This window comes from Dermacentor silvarum, chromosome 2 (assembly GCF_013339745.2).
Source record: "Dermacentor silvarum isolate Dsil-2018 chromosome 2, BIME_Dsil_1.4, whole genome shotgun sequence".
NCBI classification, from domain to species: Eukaryota; Metazoa; Arthropoda; class Arachnida; order Ixodida; family Ixodidae; genus Dermacentor; species Dermacentor silvarum.
In genome coordinates, this window is record NC_051155.1 from 192,812,726 (window position 1) to 192,831,382 (window position 18,657).

Genomic DNA, 18,657 nt, shown 5'->3' on the forward strand with positions numbered 1-18,657 from the left:
AATGTTGGTTGCCGTCGCTTGGAGATACTGAGATTATTTTTTGCATTCCGCCTAATTATATAACTAGTCTTCATTGAATAATCAACTTCTCAAATTATTGTATTTACATTAAACGTGTCAGTGAGAAAAATGTAGAGCAACATGAAAAACTCCCGATACAGCTTTCTGCTGCTCATCACGTGCTACATAAATGTGTCTTTGCGAGTATGAAAGAAGCCCGCGAATACAGGCAAAGTGCCTCGAGCGGTTATATTGCGTTATTTAGCCCGTATTGAACAACAGAAAGCTGTATCGGGAGTTTTTCATGTTGCCCTACAATTTTCTCATTGATACTTTTAATGTAAATACAATAATTTGAGAAGTTGATTATTTAGACTAATTATGTATTTAGGCGGAATGCAAAAAAAAATAATCTGTGTATAATCAAGCGACGGCAAACAACATTACCTTGGTTCTGTCCAGCTACGTAGCATTTGCATATTTTTAATGTTTGGCCCAAGTTAAGTGAAACACCCTATATATATGTAATGCAATGACGTCACGTCCTGTGTTATAAACTGTGCTGCCGCAAACTTGCCCTGTAGTTTATATTTTATATGGCTATTCACGTACCACCCACTCTTACAAGCGGATGACGTTATCAATCATTCTGTGCTTCCCATTGTTGAAGACCACCTTATCATCCATCTCGTTGACACGAGACGTGCTTTGTGCTTTTCTTTATCGAAACGACCTAAGTTGTACGCACTGTATGTTGAGCAACACGAGAACAAGTTGAGAGCAGGAGTCAATGTTTCGACAAGTGGACTTGTCTTTTTCAAGGCAAAAGAAGGCTCTCTTTGGCACAGTATATATATATATATATATATATATATATATATATATATATATATATATATATATCGGTATGGTTCTTCTAAACGGGAGACAGGGTAAGGCGGGTGGGCGAGGGAACGAGCGAGGGTGTGTTAATGGCGTCGGTGTACCCACATACAATACCCGCAATACAATATCCGTATTCCCTATGCAGTGTATGTATGATTCAAAGGATATGCCCACTTTTCGCTTTAATTTCAGCCTACGATTTCACTACCTCCGGGGTCGGCCCAGGAAAGAGGCTATTTTTGCCCACGGACACGACAAATGCATTGGGGGGTAGAGCTATAGCACTGCGCTGTCAAAACTTGATCCGTTGGCGCAAATTTCTAATTAATGGCAGCGTTTGCGCAGTGACAACACTTGAAGAGGGAGGTGAAACAAACCATGTAGTAGAAGGTAGGCTTAGTACGCTAAAAAAGAAAACGAAAGAGTGGAATCAACAAGCAATGACGGAAAGAAAACAAGAAATTTGGTTCATCCGGAAGTATGCATATTTTCACGAAAATTTCAGAAAGATTGGAAAGCTGGCTGATATCTACGTGGATTTCTCCGTTTCTGCATGGCTGTCCGGTTTCACCAAACATGTCGGCACCTTCAGGACAGCGCACGAACAGAAAAAAAGTCTGAACCGGTTTTTCGCCTGTGCATGATAGCGCCGTTTACTCGATCTCTGTTTTGGGGTAGGCAATAAGTGGAGATCACCAATGCTAACCATTTTTTAAAACATGCAGAAGTAGTACACAAGAGCACAAATTAAATCAAACCACTGATTGCGGAAGCCAGACAGAATCTGACATTAGAAAGCACGTGTCAGCAAACCACCCGTCGCCCGCTTCGATAATGAGCGGAGGTTGTTTGAAAAAGCAGGATAATTCGCTGAATGTTGATGAGATGTTGGCTGATGCCGATGTACTTCATTTCATTTATTTACCCTAAGGGTCGGCCATTACATAGATACATACATAGTAATAGTACATTACATAGGTTATTGTATGCTGATGTAATGCACTGTATGGTGATGCGGCGCTGACTTTATGCTGATGGGCATTTTTCATGCTTGTCATTGGCTTTTTTTCGTGTAAAAATTATTTAAATATATTTAATTAGCTAACAATAACTTACCTAACTTATAAGGCGTCATTGCAAATGTTCTGAAGGATGTCAAAAAAATTACCGATGATAGCGGTGAAGCAACCTAGGCCTTGTGCGGTCCTCTCCGAAAAATATTCAGGGAGTTTTTTCGATGCCGCGTAACAATGCGTCCGCGCGCCAGAGATTGCAGCGCTTTCAAATGCAAACCTCATCAAATACGTACCTAGCTTATCGCACGGGGAACGAGCAGCCAGGCTCTTTCACCGACGCGTCAGCAGCTTTGGCGCTTAGCTTCGGTCTTTATCAAACGCGAAACACCGCCTTTCAACGTGCGTAAGATGCACAGGGCATAGGGTATTGATTGCGAGGTTTGCGATTGAGAACGCTGATATCGATGGTGCGCGCGGACGCGTTGTGCTTTCCTGTTTTGTTTTTTTTCGTAGGAAAAAAGAACCAGGCAAGACCTCTGTTGCTTTCAGTTATGTCATTTCTCATAATCCTGCCCAACTTTTGCATAAGTGCCTTACCGACTGGAGGGTAAATGAAAGTTGATTATTAAAAATATTTACCAATTAAAGAATATTCATGCCTAGCATACCGGAGTTTAGCAATTCCAGCTTTCGCGTGTTTTAGTTATTGTTATTTGTACTGTTGTAATTCGCCACATACTATTTACTCTGCTCTTGCCTTCTAAAGTCTTTTGGGACACGTGAAGCTTATGTAGCTTTTAATGCAAAATACTATCCAGCATGTACACTAGAAAATAAAATTGAATCAACTTCATTTGATTTGAACAACACCCATCAACACACATTTATCGCTTTTCGCGTTAAACACTGAATTATTATTTTTTTAATTCTTAGTGACATTTAGCTGAGACCGCCCGTATAATATGCGTGCTGTTCTTACTCAGGACTTGTGTGCCCATATGTCTTCCCTTCTTTGCATGTCTTTCGTGCTGTTGTGCCCTTCCTAAACAAACAGAAACATAAGTCACATTCAGGCTACCCATATTGTTTTTTTTTAATCGCACGGTATTTATAATCACTAAAAGTACATCTCTAAGTATGAATGAGTGTACGAGCTACAACGAGAGCAATGTTTTTTTTATATATATGATTAACAACTTTGCAAGTAGTGTGCATATAACTCTACATATTGGCAAGCATCTTCCATGCGATATATAGGAATCAACCCTCTTATTTCACGGATGCCATGGTGCCAAAGAAGCGGTGTGATCGGCCGTGTTAAAGACTGTGTCGTTCTCGTCCCGTGAAACTCGCCTATGAAAGCGAAATTCTTTCCGTCGTTCATTTCCTCTATTCAAGTACCGATGTTGCTATTGCGTGTTATTGGGCATTGGGCACAAGCCTGCTACTGCATCGCGGGAACTGCACTCCGCTCTCCTTGATTTTATATGTCACATTCCCCCGAGATAATTTTATGGTTGGTGGTATATACTTTAATTTTCTCAATGTTGCCTAAGACAACTTAACTCCAGCTTCCTGACATGCATGCTCTATTCAACACGTCACGCTTTTCAAATACTTTATTCTAAATCTAAACTCGCGGTAGTTCCAACAAATTCATTCAAGGCTACAAAAAAGTTTTCTTAAACTGAATAGAATTGACCATTTCCCATCCTCAGTAGGGGAGGGCCAAGGAAAAAGCTGTATGAGCAGCTTGGTGAGTCCGACGACCAACTATGAGTTCGACTATTATTGCGATAGTAATTATATGGACACTCCAAGCGCATTTCTGCTGTCAGCGTGAGGTTCCGTATAAAGTCCAACGGCGATACAATCGTCGCCGCCCGAACTACGCTGTGTGTGCGAGTGAAAGCGTACGACGCTCAATGTAGCGAACGCGAGGGAGGAAGGCAAGCCGGAAGCGCGCGGTCGTCTTTCGCGCGCGCGAGGCACGGGGGCGAAGCGATGGAGAGGGAGGGGGGGGGGGGGGTGCGTTCTGCTCTGTCAGCTGCTGTTCACAGCGCGGCCGCACCGTATCTTGAAAGCAATCTGCGATGCGGGCGAAGTGCGCGCCCGCGCGGGCCTCATCTTCAAAGCAATCTACGATGGGGACAAAGTGCATGCGCCGAGTGCCGGTAGCTTCGTATGCGCTCTGCTTTCGACGTTTAGTTCGCGTTGAAGCGAGACGAGAGACAGCGCGAAGGTCAATTTCCCCGCTGCTGCTGGCGGGCTTTCTCACTCCGGTGTTTTCACAGCCAGTTTCCGCCGTCATCGAGCGAGATGTGTTCATGTTTACCTGTGGGCGCGTGACACCATGCTTCTATATTTAGTTAGTAAGTGAATGTTTACAACTTTATACGCCCTATATCCTTTCTTCGTATAGCTCTCAACTAATTTGCTATTGCAATCGATGCTTCGCCTTTCTGGTGAAACTGCGACTTTTTTTTTTTTCACTTTCTTTCGTACTTCTACATTTCTTCGAATACTAGATGAAAAGTATCTTCAATATAGGAAAATAGTTCTCATCGTTTATTGAAAGTTTTTCACTCGTTTCTCAAAATAGGGACATTTCTCTTTCTAGTTTCAAAAGAAACTGCGATTTCTGCTCGAGGATAAGTTGTCAAAGTTCATTTCAAAATTGAAAATATATCTGGAATGCTTGAGAGAGCACAACAGCCTGTTAATAGCATCAGAAACAAAATTTGTTATTTGTGACGTAGAACTCCCACATTTGAGTTTTATCAAACTGTCTCTGTATAGTACCGCTAGACCTGGCCCTCGGATGTCATGAACCGACACCCTTCCACCGTTTTCAACCTTGAACCTCTTTTACAGAATTTTATTTCGCGCAGCTACAAACAATCGTAGATGACACCAATTACCATTATTTTCAAAGGCATTCTAAAATTAATAGACAACCCAAAAATGTCGATTGCTCAAGGCGTGGAAAATATTACCCCAGAAATTTGTGCCCCGCGATATCGGGTACAAAACCCATTCCAACCCAATCCTAGAAATATTTCTTGGAAGGTCTTTTGAACACAGCGTCGTGCCGACTGGCACGTAGGTTAACGAAGGTGCACTTAAATCCTTGGTTAAATCTTGTGTCCAGTCATTTTGTTTACCTACGCCGAATTCTCATAACCGATATAGCATACAAGCATCTTTAACACGAAGATATTTACTAATTAGTCACCAGTCTTGAGAATTCACCAAGGGGTTCATCCTGGCCTGTCATGCAGAAATAAACTTAGAATTTGCAGTCCATGTACATATAAACCTGGATTCCTTATTTGAAACCGATGACATCTTCTTAGACTATACAAAGGTTTTCACAGTATTTCGCAAAGGTCTTCGCAAAGGCCAAATGACTGACCAGTAGCGAACGATTTCACACTTAACAATGTTCCGAACACTTGCCTAGATTAGCTGCTTTCTCACAGGCTGCTCACAATCTAGTGCTCTCGGTGCTGGTCATTCGGCCACAATAAAAGTTAACTCCGGCCATCAAGCTGGATCATCCACTTTCTAAAATTTTCGCAACGAATCTTTAGAATGGCACCCTACTGCGTGCTCTTCGCTGACAATCGTGATTGTTACAGTTATGTAAAAGACCAAATGAAGTCAGAAAAATGCTTTAGTTTGTTTGAAAACGGCTTCGCTTACACTTATTAAAGCACAAAACATGCAAATGCAAGTTTATGCATGTAACCTGCAAACATTACTCTCGTCTGCCACTACTCCCTGAACTAAAGCAATAACAGTAGTGGATCCTTCTAAGGACCTGGGTCTCGCTACAACAAAAAAACTTGATGTGTTTTGACACAGCGAGAAATTGGAAGCTATTATGTATTAGCTAAATTGATGAGGTGAAATCTCCCTTTACATCCCTCCCCTCACGTTGTTCTGTCTGCCCACCAAGAAACAAGCCTATACGAAATCTACATACACTTGAGTCTTGAATACAACTCTACAATATGGAGCTCACATCAGACTTACTTAGCCCACTGGAACCAAAGTAAAACTCTGCAGTCTGTCTTGTCACATCAGCGCAAAGCTATTAGCACAGCTATTGCTCAGCTATCAGCGGAATGATTCCAAGGCAAAGCAAGTATCATATACGGTGCTTTTATTTTAACTCTTTACACCACGGGAAACTTCTGATACCGCCTACGGGCACAGCAGACTGGATTTTCAACTCACGTCATGTACAGCATTTACACGGTTCGACGAATAGTTTAAACAAATCTTTTTTGCTATTAAGAGCAACTGAAGTATGGAACAGGCTACAAGAACCGATTGTTAACGAACGTGACTCCCTGTAGTTCTAGAAGCTATTGTCTGCTCATCTAACCACCCAATCTTCAATATCTTGGCATATATTACGTTCGTTTCATTCATTTACAAGTGTTTTATTAAATTTCTAGTCGATGTAAACGTGCATGCAACCATGTTCCGATCTATTTTTGCTCTTTGGTCCCTAATACTCATTCCCTGATACCCAGAAACGGGCCCTTAGGGTTTAAATAAATTCATGCACATGAAGACGATGATGAGTCTTGTATCACCGAACTTTTTCATCCATTTTCGGGGGGTCCTTTTCTAAGAGAGCGGCGACAAAGCTATGGAAAGTTATTGCAAAATTTGCAAAAGCTTGGCTACAAATGTTTATTAGTATGCTCCATGCATACTTGTTTGTACTCAGCGCAAGACCTATGACTACGCCTTGGCCAAGAAAAAAGAAAAAAAAAAGGTCTGATTATTTCTTTTATTTTCTCATTAGGGTACAGCCTGTTCGCTGTAGCTGCGGTCATCTTGCGCAACCTGTCGTCTGGTAGATCATGCACATATTTAAGACGTGAATAAATAAAACGGGTTAAATTTTTGAAGATAAATAACCACAGCGAAGACGACGCGCTCCCCCTCTAAACATGGTCCTGATATTATATAGTTCGTTTTTCACACTGCTTAAAAAATTGCAATCAGACTTTCCTGGCGCAAGCGGTCAAACAGACAGAATATAGTGTATCAACGTTTATATCTATCAAACCACACTGTTTCAATAATTCCACCTTAGGGTTTGCTGGAGACAACAGATGGACATACGGAACTTGATATTTAAAGACACGTTGCAAAGCAATCGCCTGCTTGAAACATCTCTCTATAGTCAGTAAGGTTCTAGCAGCTTTCGCAGGGCGTATCGGTGTTGTTTGCCTAATTCACGACGCACAGCTTTAGTCCTCGCGAAAGCATCCGTCGACTCGGTGTACAGTGGGCACTTCCGACCGACACTGTCTTCAAAGTTCATGTCAACCAAAGTCCATCCCAATATGGCTTCGGTGTCCTTCGGCATATCCATTACGACATTCTTGATCTGTGAACGAAACGGGATAGGATGTTAAAAAATTGCGGGTATATTTAGTTCGTACGCGTAGATACTGCACATGTCTACGTGTATATTATCACTGTTATAATTTGTTGTGCACACTGCGAAAGCAGTGCAAATGGAATTTATTCCTTGCCATGGAAGAAAAACAGAGAGGACAAGCTTTCCTGTTGTCCTTTGCAATCAGCGTGAAGTGAATTGCAACATTGACAAGATGGTCAATGTGAAGATCGCACACAAAAGGGGGCAACTATTTTTGAACAAACTGCGCTGTCACAGATCTGGGCCCGTATTCACAAAAAGCTCTTACGATAAAACTGCTCTCTAGAGGAAATTCCAGACAATCTTGATGCTGGGAATTATTGAAGGCAGCCAGCCAATGGCAAAGAACGCTTACGAACGAGAAGCTTTATGAAATCGGCCCCTATTCTAGCGGTATCATTCTTCCTTGGGAGCGAAGGGTGCCCGACTCACACCTCGTCCGGTTTATATTTCTCTTTCCTGAATGTCACGAATTTTCTAACACGCCAGCGTCACTGGCGATAAAGAACGCATCTTAATCTGACGAAGCACAGTCATTAAATCTAGCTTCTCCGTCGCAGGTTACGAAAGCTAAAAGGTCCTCGCTCGCTTATTGTTGGTGTTTTAAGTGCCATTTAACGTGTTGCGATACTGAATTGTGGATGACAGTTGGTGCCATAAACATGAAATTCGTGGAACATAGAAAAGCCCTATATAAACTCTTTAGAATAACTGGTATTGTTTGGCTAGCAGCAACGTGCTTCTTTCTTCATACAGGCAACACCTTTGAGAAAGCATGACAAGTTTACAGCAACGGACGCTTTGTTGCCATTTTGTAGCGCAATGTGGCCCCAGCAAACAAAACGAATTCTTGCAGGCACAGCTTGTACAGTCTCTAGTACGCTAGCATCGTCTTTAGAGGTGTACCGGTGGCCAGAGGTGTACCAGTACTGTTTCGAGGCAACTTTCCACCTGCGTATGCTCTATTAAACGAGCCGGCGCAGCAGATATGACGGTGTCTGCGAAAAAAAAAAAAACAATATTGTCCGCACAGCAATATGTCTTCGTGTGGATGGCTGTGCCTTCCCGTAAGATAAGCTGCCTTCCCGTAAGGTAAGGTCTCTGATAAAGTAGAACTACGCGAAGACAATACGCTCAAGCAGTAGTGAGCCCCAAGTTTGATAGCACGCGCTCAGAAGTAGCAGAAAGTATTCTTTCGAGCCTGCTTCCTCCCCCATGCAATGTGTTCTGTTGGCTACGCACAAAACACAAGTCTGAGGCAAAGTATACGGGGGCTATAAAAAGCTTTTTAGTTAATATATGTGAAATCACCGCTCACCAACTGGAATGCCTCATGGCGCTGTAGATATTCGAAAAGAAAAATAAGTTTCCGCATTTCATTTAGCATTGTACACTACTGTACGCTGCACTGTCTTATTTTTTCTATCTCTCTCTTTTAATCTATCTATGTTTGCCTGCACACGCGCCTATTCATGCTACGCAATTTGTTTCTTTAATTAGAAAAGCTATTTGTACGCGAAACGGTTCACGTTCCGCACAAGCGCAATCGCGAACCTATGCAGATTTTTTTTCTGTTACGTAATACGCCACAATATGATCGATCCCCGCTGAGCAAGACCTTTATATCTAGCTCGACTTTCAATTCTTCTGTATAGCCGCGCCAAACGAAGCCGGCGCATTGCGGATGGCGGCAACCGGCTTTTGTTGCGCAAGCTCGGCGTACGCAATCCGTAACATTAAGATAGGAACTGCTGTGTTGGCTCTGCTGCGTGTACGCAACGGCCCGTTGGTCTAGGGGTATGATTCTCGCTTTGGGTGCGAGAGGTCCCGGGTTCAAATCCCGGACGGGCCCGAGGTATCCCTTTTTTTTGTTTTTAGCGTGACAAAAGTTATTGTCAAGCTAACAAAAACACCTCTAATAGGAAAGTGTGGAGACGAAAAACAAAATAAGACATAACAAAAATATTTCTCACAAGTAAGAGTGCATGCTTGTTTTTAATATGTGAGTGAACTTTACATGCGTGCAGGACAGTTTCTGCTTTTTTTTTCTTGTTGTCAGCAATCCTTTCGCAGTGCCAGACCACTAATTTGTGGTAATGAGAAATTCTATTAGCGAACCGATCCTTCACACTAAGGAAAATTGCACACTTAATGGGCGTTGTTCTCGTGGCTGTAAGCTCACCCCCCCCCCCCCCCCCCCCTCTAACAGCTATAGAAAATTGTGTTAAGGCGAACTAATAAACCCATTTGAAAGGGGGATTTTTTGCAATTGCACCCTCTCACCAACTGTTTGTATTGCCGAAATGCACACTACGTTTAATTTTCACATCAATATTTCTTTATTTTATCCCCTACCCTAGTCTTTCATACATCCGCCAAAGTAATCCTGAAGTGTTTTCCGAGAAGCTTGTAAATAAATAAAGCGATCAAAAGGAACGGCGCAATCGGATTTGAACTGCAGACCTACAAGTTACCAGCCGGAAGCCGGATACAGCTCCTTATGAATGCAGTAGCGTCTCTAGCTTCTCTGATAGGCTGACGACCCGCTTTTCAGTATTTCAGTTTATCTATAAATCAGCACCAAGGTGAAACAATTCAAGCGAGGCTAGCGGTAAGATGTGAAAGACAGGAAGAAGATTAAAAAATTAGTTGTGTCCTTCCACTTTACGACCGGAGCGCGCCACCTCCATAATGAATGTTGTGTTCTCACCAGTGAAAGATTGCTCTGCATGACCTGTGAATGTTTATTCCCCCGATACTGCCTGAGATAGCACAAGACTTACAGTGCATAACTTGCGCCGACCCCAATGATACACCAGAAAGAACATGCGCCAGAAGAACTTTCATTGGCTGGCGTGCAATGATTCGATAGAGATTGGCAGCTGATCTATAAAACAACATTGAGCTGAAACAACTCAAACGAAGCCAGTGGTAAAAAGTGAAAGGCAGGATGGGAAATTAATGAAAAAGCTATGCCTTTCCACTTCACCACCGAGGACGCCATGCACGGGAAGTGACAGGCTGACATCCATAGCCTACTGTGACCATATGACGTGTTCGAACAATGATTTAGCGCAAACTGCTGCGAAATAAGCACTTATGGCTATTCACATGCTTTAAATTTTAAAGTGCCAAGCACCCTTAAATTATGCAAAGTGAATTTTTCGTCTTTTAGCAACCAGAAATTATTGAGAAATTATCGAAGTGCACTAAGGGTGTTCTCCTAACGAATGTACCCATTTTAGGAGTGTCCAAAGCAAGTAAGGATGCAAAAAGGGTGTTTTAACATCTTATGCACCCTCGAGAGTGTAATTTTCCTGAGTTTGTATAGTGACAAGCTGCCAAATACAAGGTTGTAGTGTGAGTCCAGAAGCAAATGAGTAATGGGCTATCGACAAGAGGCATGCGGCAGTTTTTTCTTTCTTATTTTTTAAATAAATGGTCTCCAGCCGGCGTTAGACAATAAAAAAAAAAGAAAAATTCAAGCTGAATAGCTAGTTTTTCACACGCTGATACTAATTGTAATCGCAATGTTATGAAATACATAGCCAGACAATACAGCCCACAAATTTATATTGTAATGTGCCATACATGGGTTTCTACGAGAGTAAAAACTGTAATTCTTCGAGACCGCTATGCTGAACAAATGACCAAAAGGCTTTTGACCAAATGACCAAAAGGAACAAATGACCAAATGACATTGCCCCAGACCGAAATGTGTTCAATATACCTGTCGTTAACGGTTCCTAATGCGTACCTTTTGAGCTGTCAGAGGCTTACCTTTTTCAAGATCTGTCCCATTAATCGGCTCGATAATGAGACAGCTGCTGGTGATTCGGAAATAATAATTCGATGCCGTAAAGTTCCTTCCGTCAACTAGTTTTAAACTTTATGCACACAATGTGTGCCGAACAGCCCTCGAATCAACTTTTGTATTATCTGACTTGTCTATTACTCGAAAAAAATAATGCGTTTTTTTTTTCGCTCTCACTAGTTTACCCAATACTTGCGGCGGCAGCTGAACGGTAGCAATTTAAGTACTTGAAAGCTTTTCAGGTCTGACTTTCAACCGTTTTGAACAGGATGGTTGTAAGGTTCGATCGCTTTTTTTCCCGCTACGTGTGAGATATTTAAATGAATAATTGGCAAAGCGAGCCTTTAAGGCGGAGCATCGCTGAGAATACCAAAATACAGTCTTGCTTCGCGCAGCGTGCTATTGAATAACAGTCTCCCTCTGCCTCTAGACAGAGGAAAAGGAAAACCGGCTCTTATTATTCAAGTGCTGCTTCTGCCGGTAAAATGGTATGGTTGAAGCAACCGGCCCGTTGGTCTAGGGGTATGATTCTCGCTTTGGGTGCGAGAGGTCCCGGGTTCAAATCCCGGACGGGCCCAACTCAGCTTTTTTTTTTTCTAGTCTTCTGAAGCACATGACTTTTTAAAGGGCCCTTCAACCACCTTTTCTAATTGAAAGAACAATCGTGCGCTCCTCTCTAGGAATTCGCTATCTTCGCACGTCGTGACACTACCAAGGTCATCCACGTGACATCACCTGGGCAAAAGCTGCTGATTGGTCCATATACGAGGAACATCAGCTGCAATCGGTCTGCTAGCATGCCTTGGCCATGCAGTCACGCGCCCGAGCTTTCTCGTCGTATCGCTTTCTAGTCATACGCGTTCAATCAACTAATTTCACATCGTATAGCGCGTTTCGCACTGCGCGTGCGCAGGCAACAGCATGTAGCTGAAATAAAGCGCGATATCCTAATAAGCGAAAGTTTATGGCGTAATCGAACAAACAGAAGTGCTTTCGGTACTGACGTAGTGTCCACGTGTCTCCTAAAGAAGCACGTGGCAAGATGGGAGAACTACTGGGAAGGGTAGCGAAGGCGAGCGCAGAGAAACCGTTCGCTCGCCTTCTAACTCAGAGTGCTTAGGGGCCCTTTATAGTTGACTTACTTGGAGTCGACTAAAAAGTATCTAACAGTAGCAGCCAATGAATATGCATGCTTGTTGTTAAATAATGACTTTTAGGTGTACTCCCGGCGACAGACGTTTACGGACCACGGGATCTCAGAAAACTTTCAATTCCCGAGAAGCCTGTAGGAGTAGCCACTAAAACTGTATACGACAATGTTGCTAGCATATTCTAGTCGACGCCCGGATTGCAAATACCGGGCTCCGTTGTGAGGCTGCGGATATATTGAGCTTTTTCTCAGATTTCATGGTCCGTAATATTTTGTTGCCGGGTGTACATGCTTGTACGCATGAAGTCGCGACGTCATGCGCTCATTTATACGGCCGGCGGTTATATTTCATGATCAAAGTGGATTTCCGCGATATTCATTTTTTCAAAGTGTGGGTTTCTTCTGAAGCCTAGGCTTGCCACATTGACGTCAAAGCGTAAACGTTAAGGTCAACTGTTAATTGGAGGTGTTTACAGCAAATAATGACGCTGTAGTGGGGAAGAGAGTCAGCAGCCATTGAGAGAGAATGACGAAGTCCAGCAGCCCGGAGAGCGCGAGACAGCGACCGACGCTCTTGAACCAAGGCTGTTGGATTTCGTCATTCTCTCTTCCCCACTAGAACGCAAACATTATTTAAGCGTCCACTTTAGCCAGCTGAAATATTGCTGAGCAGTAAAGCTTTTAAGTTATTAGTTCGAAAACACATATTTAAAGGGCAACCTTATTGCACATCACACCCTCCCCACTCCGAACGAAAAAAATATTAAGAAAGCAAGAATGTAAGAAAAGATTTCGCGGGAAGCCTATAGTTCATCCGAAAGCTTCATTTCTGCATATCCAAACGTGACTGGCACATTCCAAACACTATATAACCTGGCATTGCTATTAAGTGGACACAATAATTGTTTGTTAGAATTATTTAAACACCGCGAAGAAACAGATATATTCTATGAATCTATCATCGGTTCTACTGTCAATTTCGCATCTGAAACTGCGTACGTGTTTAGCGTCAAGTGGGACAACCGGAATTCAAGAAGTGGTAACATATAAATCAGACATACACATGTTACAGAAAAACAAATAGCTGATTACAATTATAATTACTTTGCAAAATATATTTGGTTACAGTTACCAACTATGGCCCCACAAAAGTAATTGAATAATTACTAAAAGGCAGAGTGTCGAACCGAAACTACTTTTGTTCCGGTTTTCGTTCCGGTTCTGCGAAAATGGTTCAATTGCGATACAACTCTGGAGCGAAATAATAGTGGTTAAAACTGGGTCAAGCCAGTTCAAATTTATGTGCATAACTAAAGAATAATTACGGATGAAAAATCACATAATTATCTTGTAAAAAAGCTCGACGCGAGAACTGCTAAGCTGCACGAAAGGCTCACGCATGTGACCTCAGGGTGCCGCAGTTAGTAGCCCACACCAATAGTGTAATGCATGTAAACCGAAGATTTAAAGAGATAGAGAAGAATTTATTGAGGAAACGCAGAGAGTCCTCTAGCCGGCTACTCTTCTTTGCAGAGGGAATGGAAAGAGGATAAAAGGATCCGGAGGTGTGAGAAGTGTTGATGGGGATTAGACAGTAGGATGAGACTACATACGCGTTCTTGTGCAAATGGCACATTCACAACCTTGAATCTAAGCCGGTGTTAACTGGAAATTGTTACACGAAAACCTCTTGTTAGAGGTTTTAGAGGTGTAACAGACCCTTGTTACACGTAAACCTCTTAGGCTAGAATTGTCCGTAAAGGACAATTTCAGCCAATCCAATAGTATACGGAAAGAAACCTTCGATTTAACTAAATGTCATGTTGAGGAAGCACATGTCAGAAGCAATATCATTTTTATTGCAACTTCTTGAAATTGTGCGATTGAAAGTCAAGGGTCCAGCTAGGAAGCACTTCCGTATTTCAACGGTCATATCCTCTTGAGACCCGCGGACACGACTATGAGACATAATGGCTCTTCATGGTGTTTTTTTATTGTCTACTGTTATGTTGTGAGCTTGAAAAACACATCGTAAAATTTAAATACCACGGTAAGATGCCAAAAGCTGCGTCCCCATGTCTCCATTATCTCCATCATCGACTCAATCTTTGCTATGGTAAAAACGGCATTTCATTGCTTAAACGCAGAGATGAAGACGGAACTACATGCAGTACATTACCGCGTTGCTGTCGCCTACAGTATTTTCACGCAATCTCGTCCGGTGATTTCGAAAAACACTTCAAGGTTGCTTTCGGCCGTCTGGGACGACACAGAACTATAGATCAATTTAGTGCCAAATTTCTAGAAAGCGCAATGGCAAGAATATGAGTAAACCACTTCGTTACAGTTACACATACACCACCCTTCATACCTAAAATGAATATCTTGCGTAATCACTTCCGAGGGAATTTCGGAAAAAAAAGTTGAAGGTAATGTGCAATGTATTGTACAAGGGCTCTTTCACGGTCATCAATTTCAAACCGCTTACGAATGTGTTACTAACAATGTCTGCCCCTGACGCGATACGTTGAAAGCCGTCCTAATGGTGTTGCTACTTCTACATTCAGTGGAAGATGGTGCGTATTTAAAAATGAAGCAGCATACTTGACCCACAAGTTCAGATTATTCATGGATGAAAAGCTTTAGAAAGAGTAGCCAGCCTGAATCGAAAAACCGTTATTCTTGCTTTCCGGTTTCACTCCGGAGTGAGAAAAATGGTAATGTTCCGGTTGAGTTCCGGTTCTAGCAAAAATAGCGGCTTTTCCCGTTTTCGGTTTTCCATTCAGCTCCAGTTCGATACCTTGCTGAAAAAAGTAATTGATAACTTTAGCGTTACTTTTCTCGCTGCTTTTATTAACATTGTACATTTAAAGCAAATAGAACGAGCTGGTCTGGGCCTTTCCACGCATCCTCTGTAGTCCTTCACACATTATCTTAATAAAAATTGCTTTTCAAAATTTTATTCTATAATCTTCCCTACTTTTCTTGCGAAGGCATCTGCAGCAACACATAAAATTCGCTCGATGTGCACGCTGGAGAGAAGGGCTGCGTTGTAACGTACCATTATCTTAATTAAATAATTTTGGTTAGTCAATGCCGCGACGCTCGGGTCTAGGTGCACTACGAAACGTAGTGCTTTATTATTGTTCGGGCTAGGGGAAGGCACTCCTGATAGGTCCAGTGAAAAACTAAAACAACTTCCATATGTGATTTCCTGGTACCAACATCCGAAGTGGCATTCGCTATAGAGCAGTAGAAGCCCTGTTTCAATTTGTCGGCCTACATCTGGTGGGTCTCCAACCGGCACCCATCACTTCTTAGCCCTTGAGACTTAAACGATTAATTGTAACTAACTCAAACAAACGTTCGCGTTCCTTAATAAGATTATCACATCTGCAATGTAATTTATTACAAAACTGCAAATTATTCTGCCCTAGTAGTACTGTTCATGTATTACAATAGCGAAGAAAGGTCTATAAGAATCACTTGTACATAAAACAGATAGAAACATACGCGCTTATCGGCCCTACCTTCTGTCTTTATGGAGAAGAATTAAGCAGTAGCTCTCAGTGCATATGAAGACCGCTTAAAAGCGCATCAAGAAGAGAGAGGAATTTATTTATTAGAGAGAAATAGAAAAGGGGAGGGAGGTGGGAGGGGCGCTGAGAATTAAGTCGTGCTTCCAAGAGAAGTGTGCAAATATGCAGGCCTGTCGTGTTCAGGTGATTGAAGCGCAGCTGAAGGACGGTGATTGTGGATAGGAGGTAACGCACGCACATGTTTTCATCCCTTTGGACGCTGTATAATTACAACCAAATTGAAGTGCTCAAGGCTGTGTCTCCGGTTATAGCTTGTTTCGTTTATCAATGTGACTGGTTACTTGTAATTAGTTACTGAAAAAAATATTGAATTACAGTGAGCGTTACTGTGTAAGCAAAGTAATCGATAAATCGTAAAATTTCGATGGAACATATATACATATAATCGATTACAATCAATTTAATACATGTAATTCGTCACGCACAAGCCTGATACAAACTAGTTCAGTCCCTTAGGAGTAAGTTAACTGCTTGCAGAAGCAGGTATCTAGTATCCAGAGTGCATGGTATAAGCCATCACAGTGCGCAATTGCATGAATGAAAAGGTATGCCACACTTCAAACGAGACTTAATTAGACATCATTCAGGAGATATCTGTCCGAGGTAAGTATTTAGTATTATTTTTCGTAGCAGGCGTGTGTTTTTAAAGTTACAGTAACGCGCTTTTCCTTGCGCTGTTGAACATTAAAGTATATAAAAGTTCTAGTGTTTGTGACAATGTAAATGAAAGACGTTTGTTTGTGGATTGGAAATAAAACTTTAGTATGCAGGTTCTATGTTAAAAGAGTTGCCTGTTTAGTGTTTCAGTACACAGCTAAGAAATGCGGGCCTTGAAGCAAACCTCTATTCCCGCGCTGCCTCAATTTTCGTTCTCAAACTGCCACAAAAATTTATCGCACTCAGTAGAGCTGCAGCCGAACGCTGCAAGAACTTGCAAATTTTGCAAACCGTTATTTCTGCAGGCATGCTGTAATACTTGCTCGGTCGTTATGCTGAAGCTTTTTGTAAAACGTACGTACTCCGTGATACGACCGCTTAAGCCGAGACGCATTCTGAATACCAACGGTCTGCGCGCAGCGCCCCACACACACAGCTGTTGAATAACAATAAGCATGCAAGAAATGATAAATCCGTTCTCCTAAAGCAGGTGTTCCTTCTACTGTAAAGACATGCGATAAGCAGCCGGTCGGCCCGTTGGTCTAGGGGTATGATTCTCGCTTTGGGTGCGAGAGGTCCCGGGTTCAAATCCCGGACGGGCCCAGCGCAACAATTTTTCTTTTGTCTTGTCTTTTCCTTTTAGTAAACGGTTGCTATATACTCTACAGATTTGTCGAGCGCAGGCATAAGGCATCAAACTTCAGCAGCTGTGTTAATGCATATATATATATATATATATATATATATATATATATATATATATTGGTAACGAAGTGGTAGTATAAAATGTGGATGCAAGTTTAGGAGAAAAAAATAAATGAGCGCACCAGGCAGATATTCGCAGGAGGATATGTCGGAGCGTTCTTATTCACACGTATTCAATCTGCAGCTCCAAACTGCTTGCAAGGTAGGTCGGGAAGTGATAAACAAAACGTATACAGTTATTAAGGGCTCTCCAACAATGCGACAAAAGGCAGCGTCTGTATCAGATTCTACAGGGCCTCCAAGACTACGGCGCCCATACTCTCGGAGGCCGTGATTTTGGCGTACTGCGGAGTCGCTACTCGTCCTCAGACAAGCTCCATGAGCGGCGCGCGAGCTTAAAGGCATGGAGGAAGTTCGTTATACTGAACTGGATTATGAGTGTCAAAAACGTGCCAAGAGCCAACTCAGAACATCCGCTCCTATCGAGACCGAGTGCGCCGAAAGCATGGGTAACGACTTGACACTTGTGTTTCAGGCACCACTATCGATTGAAACGGCTTTCGAGGTTATATTCCTAATAAGATACGGGTTAATAATTCGGTAATAAAAGCGCTACGCCATATATAAGGCTCGTGTCAGAAGCGCTCTATTTCTCCAGCTACGCAACTTAATCGATTAAGGCACTATACAAATCAAGCTGCCACATTTTCTTTTCTATTATTTCTTTCTTAGTTTTGGTAAATAATGTTCTCTTCACATCCTAGAACCACTGCGGATGTTACGTAAACTATGTTTTATACGTTGAGGCGTTACAATTCTCTACCTAATAAAGTAGGCCGGGACAGAACTCCCTACATTTCTCCGAATGTGCGCAATTTTTTGGAAGTAGTTGAAACAAAATGCCGAAATCAGACGGGGGAAGAATTATTAATCGGGCAACTTCTCTTCTCACCGAGATGAAAATGGGCATCTCAGCAGCAGCTACTCTTTCTTTAGGGAGACAATGTTTTTCTTCCAGTATATACGGTACGACGAAACAAAGCAACTAGACAAGGCTTTATAAGCATTGCTTACTCGGAAGTACTCTGCGCTCACGTTTTAACTTATGCCTCATACGAAGACACAATATGTGACGAGGAATGCAGGCGGAAGGACTAAATATTTGGCACATTGGAGCATGGTTCGCTTGGTGACCTTAAGAATTCTGGAGTGTTACGTGCCAAAACCACGATATGATTACGAGGCACGCCTTAGTGGGGGACTCCGGATTACTTTCGACTACCTAGGGCTCTTTAACGTGCACACAATGCACGGTACATACACGGGTATTTTTGCATTTCTCCTCCATCGAGATGCGACCGCGC

At 42.3% G+C, this 18,657-nt stretch overlaps 1 protein-coding gene and 3 non-coding genes across 5 annotated transcripts in view; 3 read left to right on the forward strand and 1 right to left on the reverse strand.

Moving 5' to 3' along the window:
- Window positions 1-6,121: 6,121 nt before the first annotated feature.
- Window positions 6,122-18,657, reverse strand: part of LOC125943261 (uncharacterized) — a 30,009-nt gene continuing 17,473 nt past the window's right edge. For both annotated transcript variants that reach the window (XM_049662096.1, XM_049662094.1), the window contains one exon: window positions 6,122-7,314. In XM_049662096.1, coding sequence (XP_049518053.1) covers window positions 7,108-7,314 — 207 coding nt within the window. In that variant the 3' untranslated portion in view covers window positions 6,122-7,107. The remainder of the gene's footprint in view (window positions 7,315-18,657) is intronic.
- Trnap-ugg (transfer RNA proline (anticodon UGG)) lies at window positions 9,149-9,220 on the forward strand. Its single transcript has one exon. It is a non-coding gene; the product is annotated as a tRNA-Pro (tRNA).
- Trnap-ugg (transfer RNA proline (anticodon UGG)) lies at window positions 11,688-11,759 on the forward strand. The gene has a single exon. It is a non-coding gene; the product is annotated as a tRNA-Pro (tRNA).
- On the forward strand, window positions 17,120-17,191 carry Trnap-ugg (transfer RNA proline (anticodon UGG)). The gene has a single exon. It is a non-coding gene; the product is annotated as a tRNA-Pro (tRNA).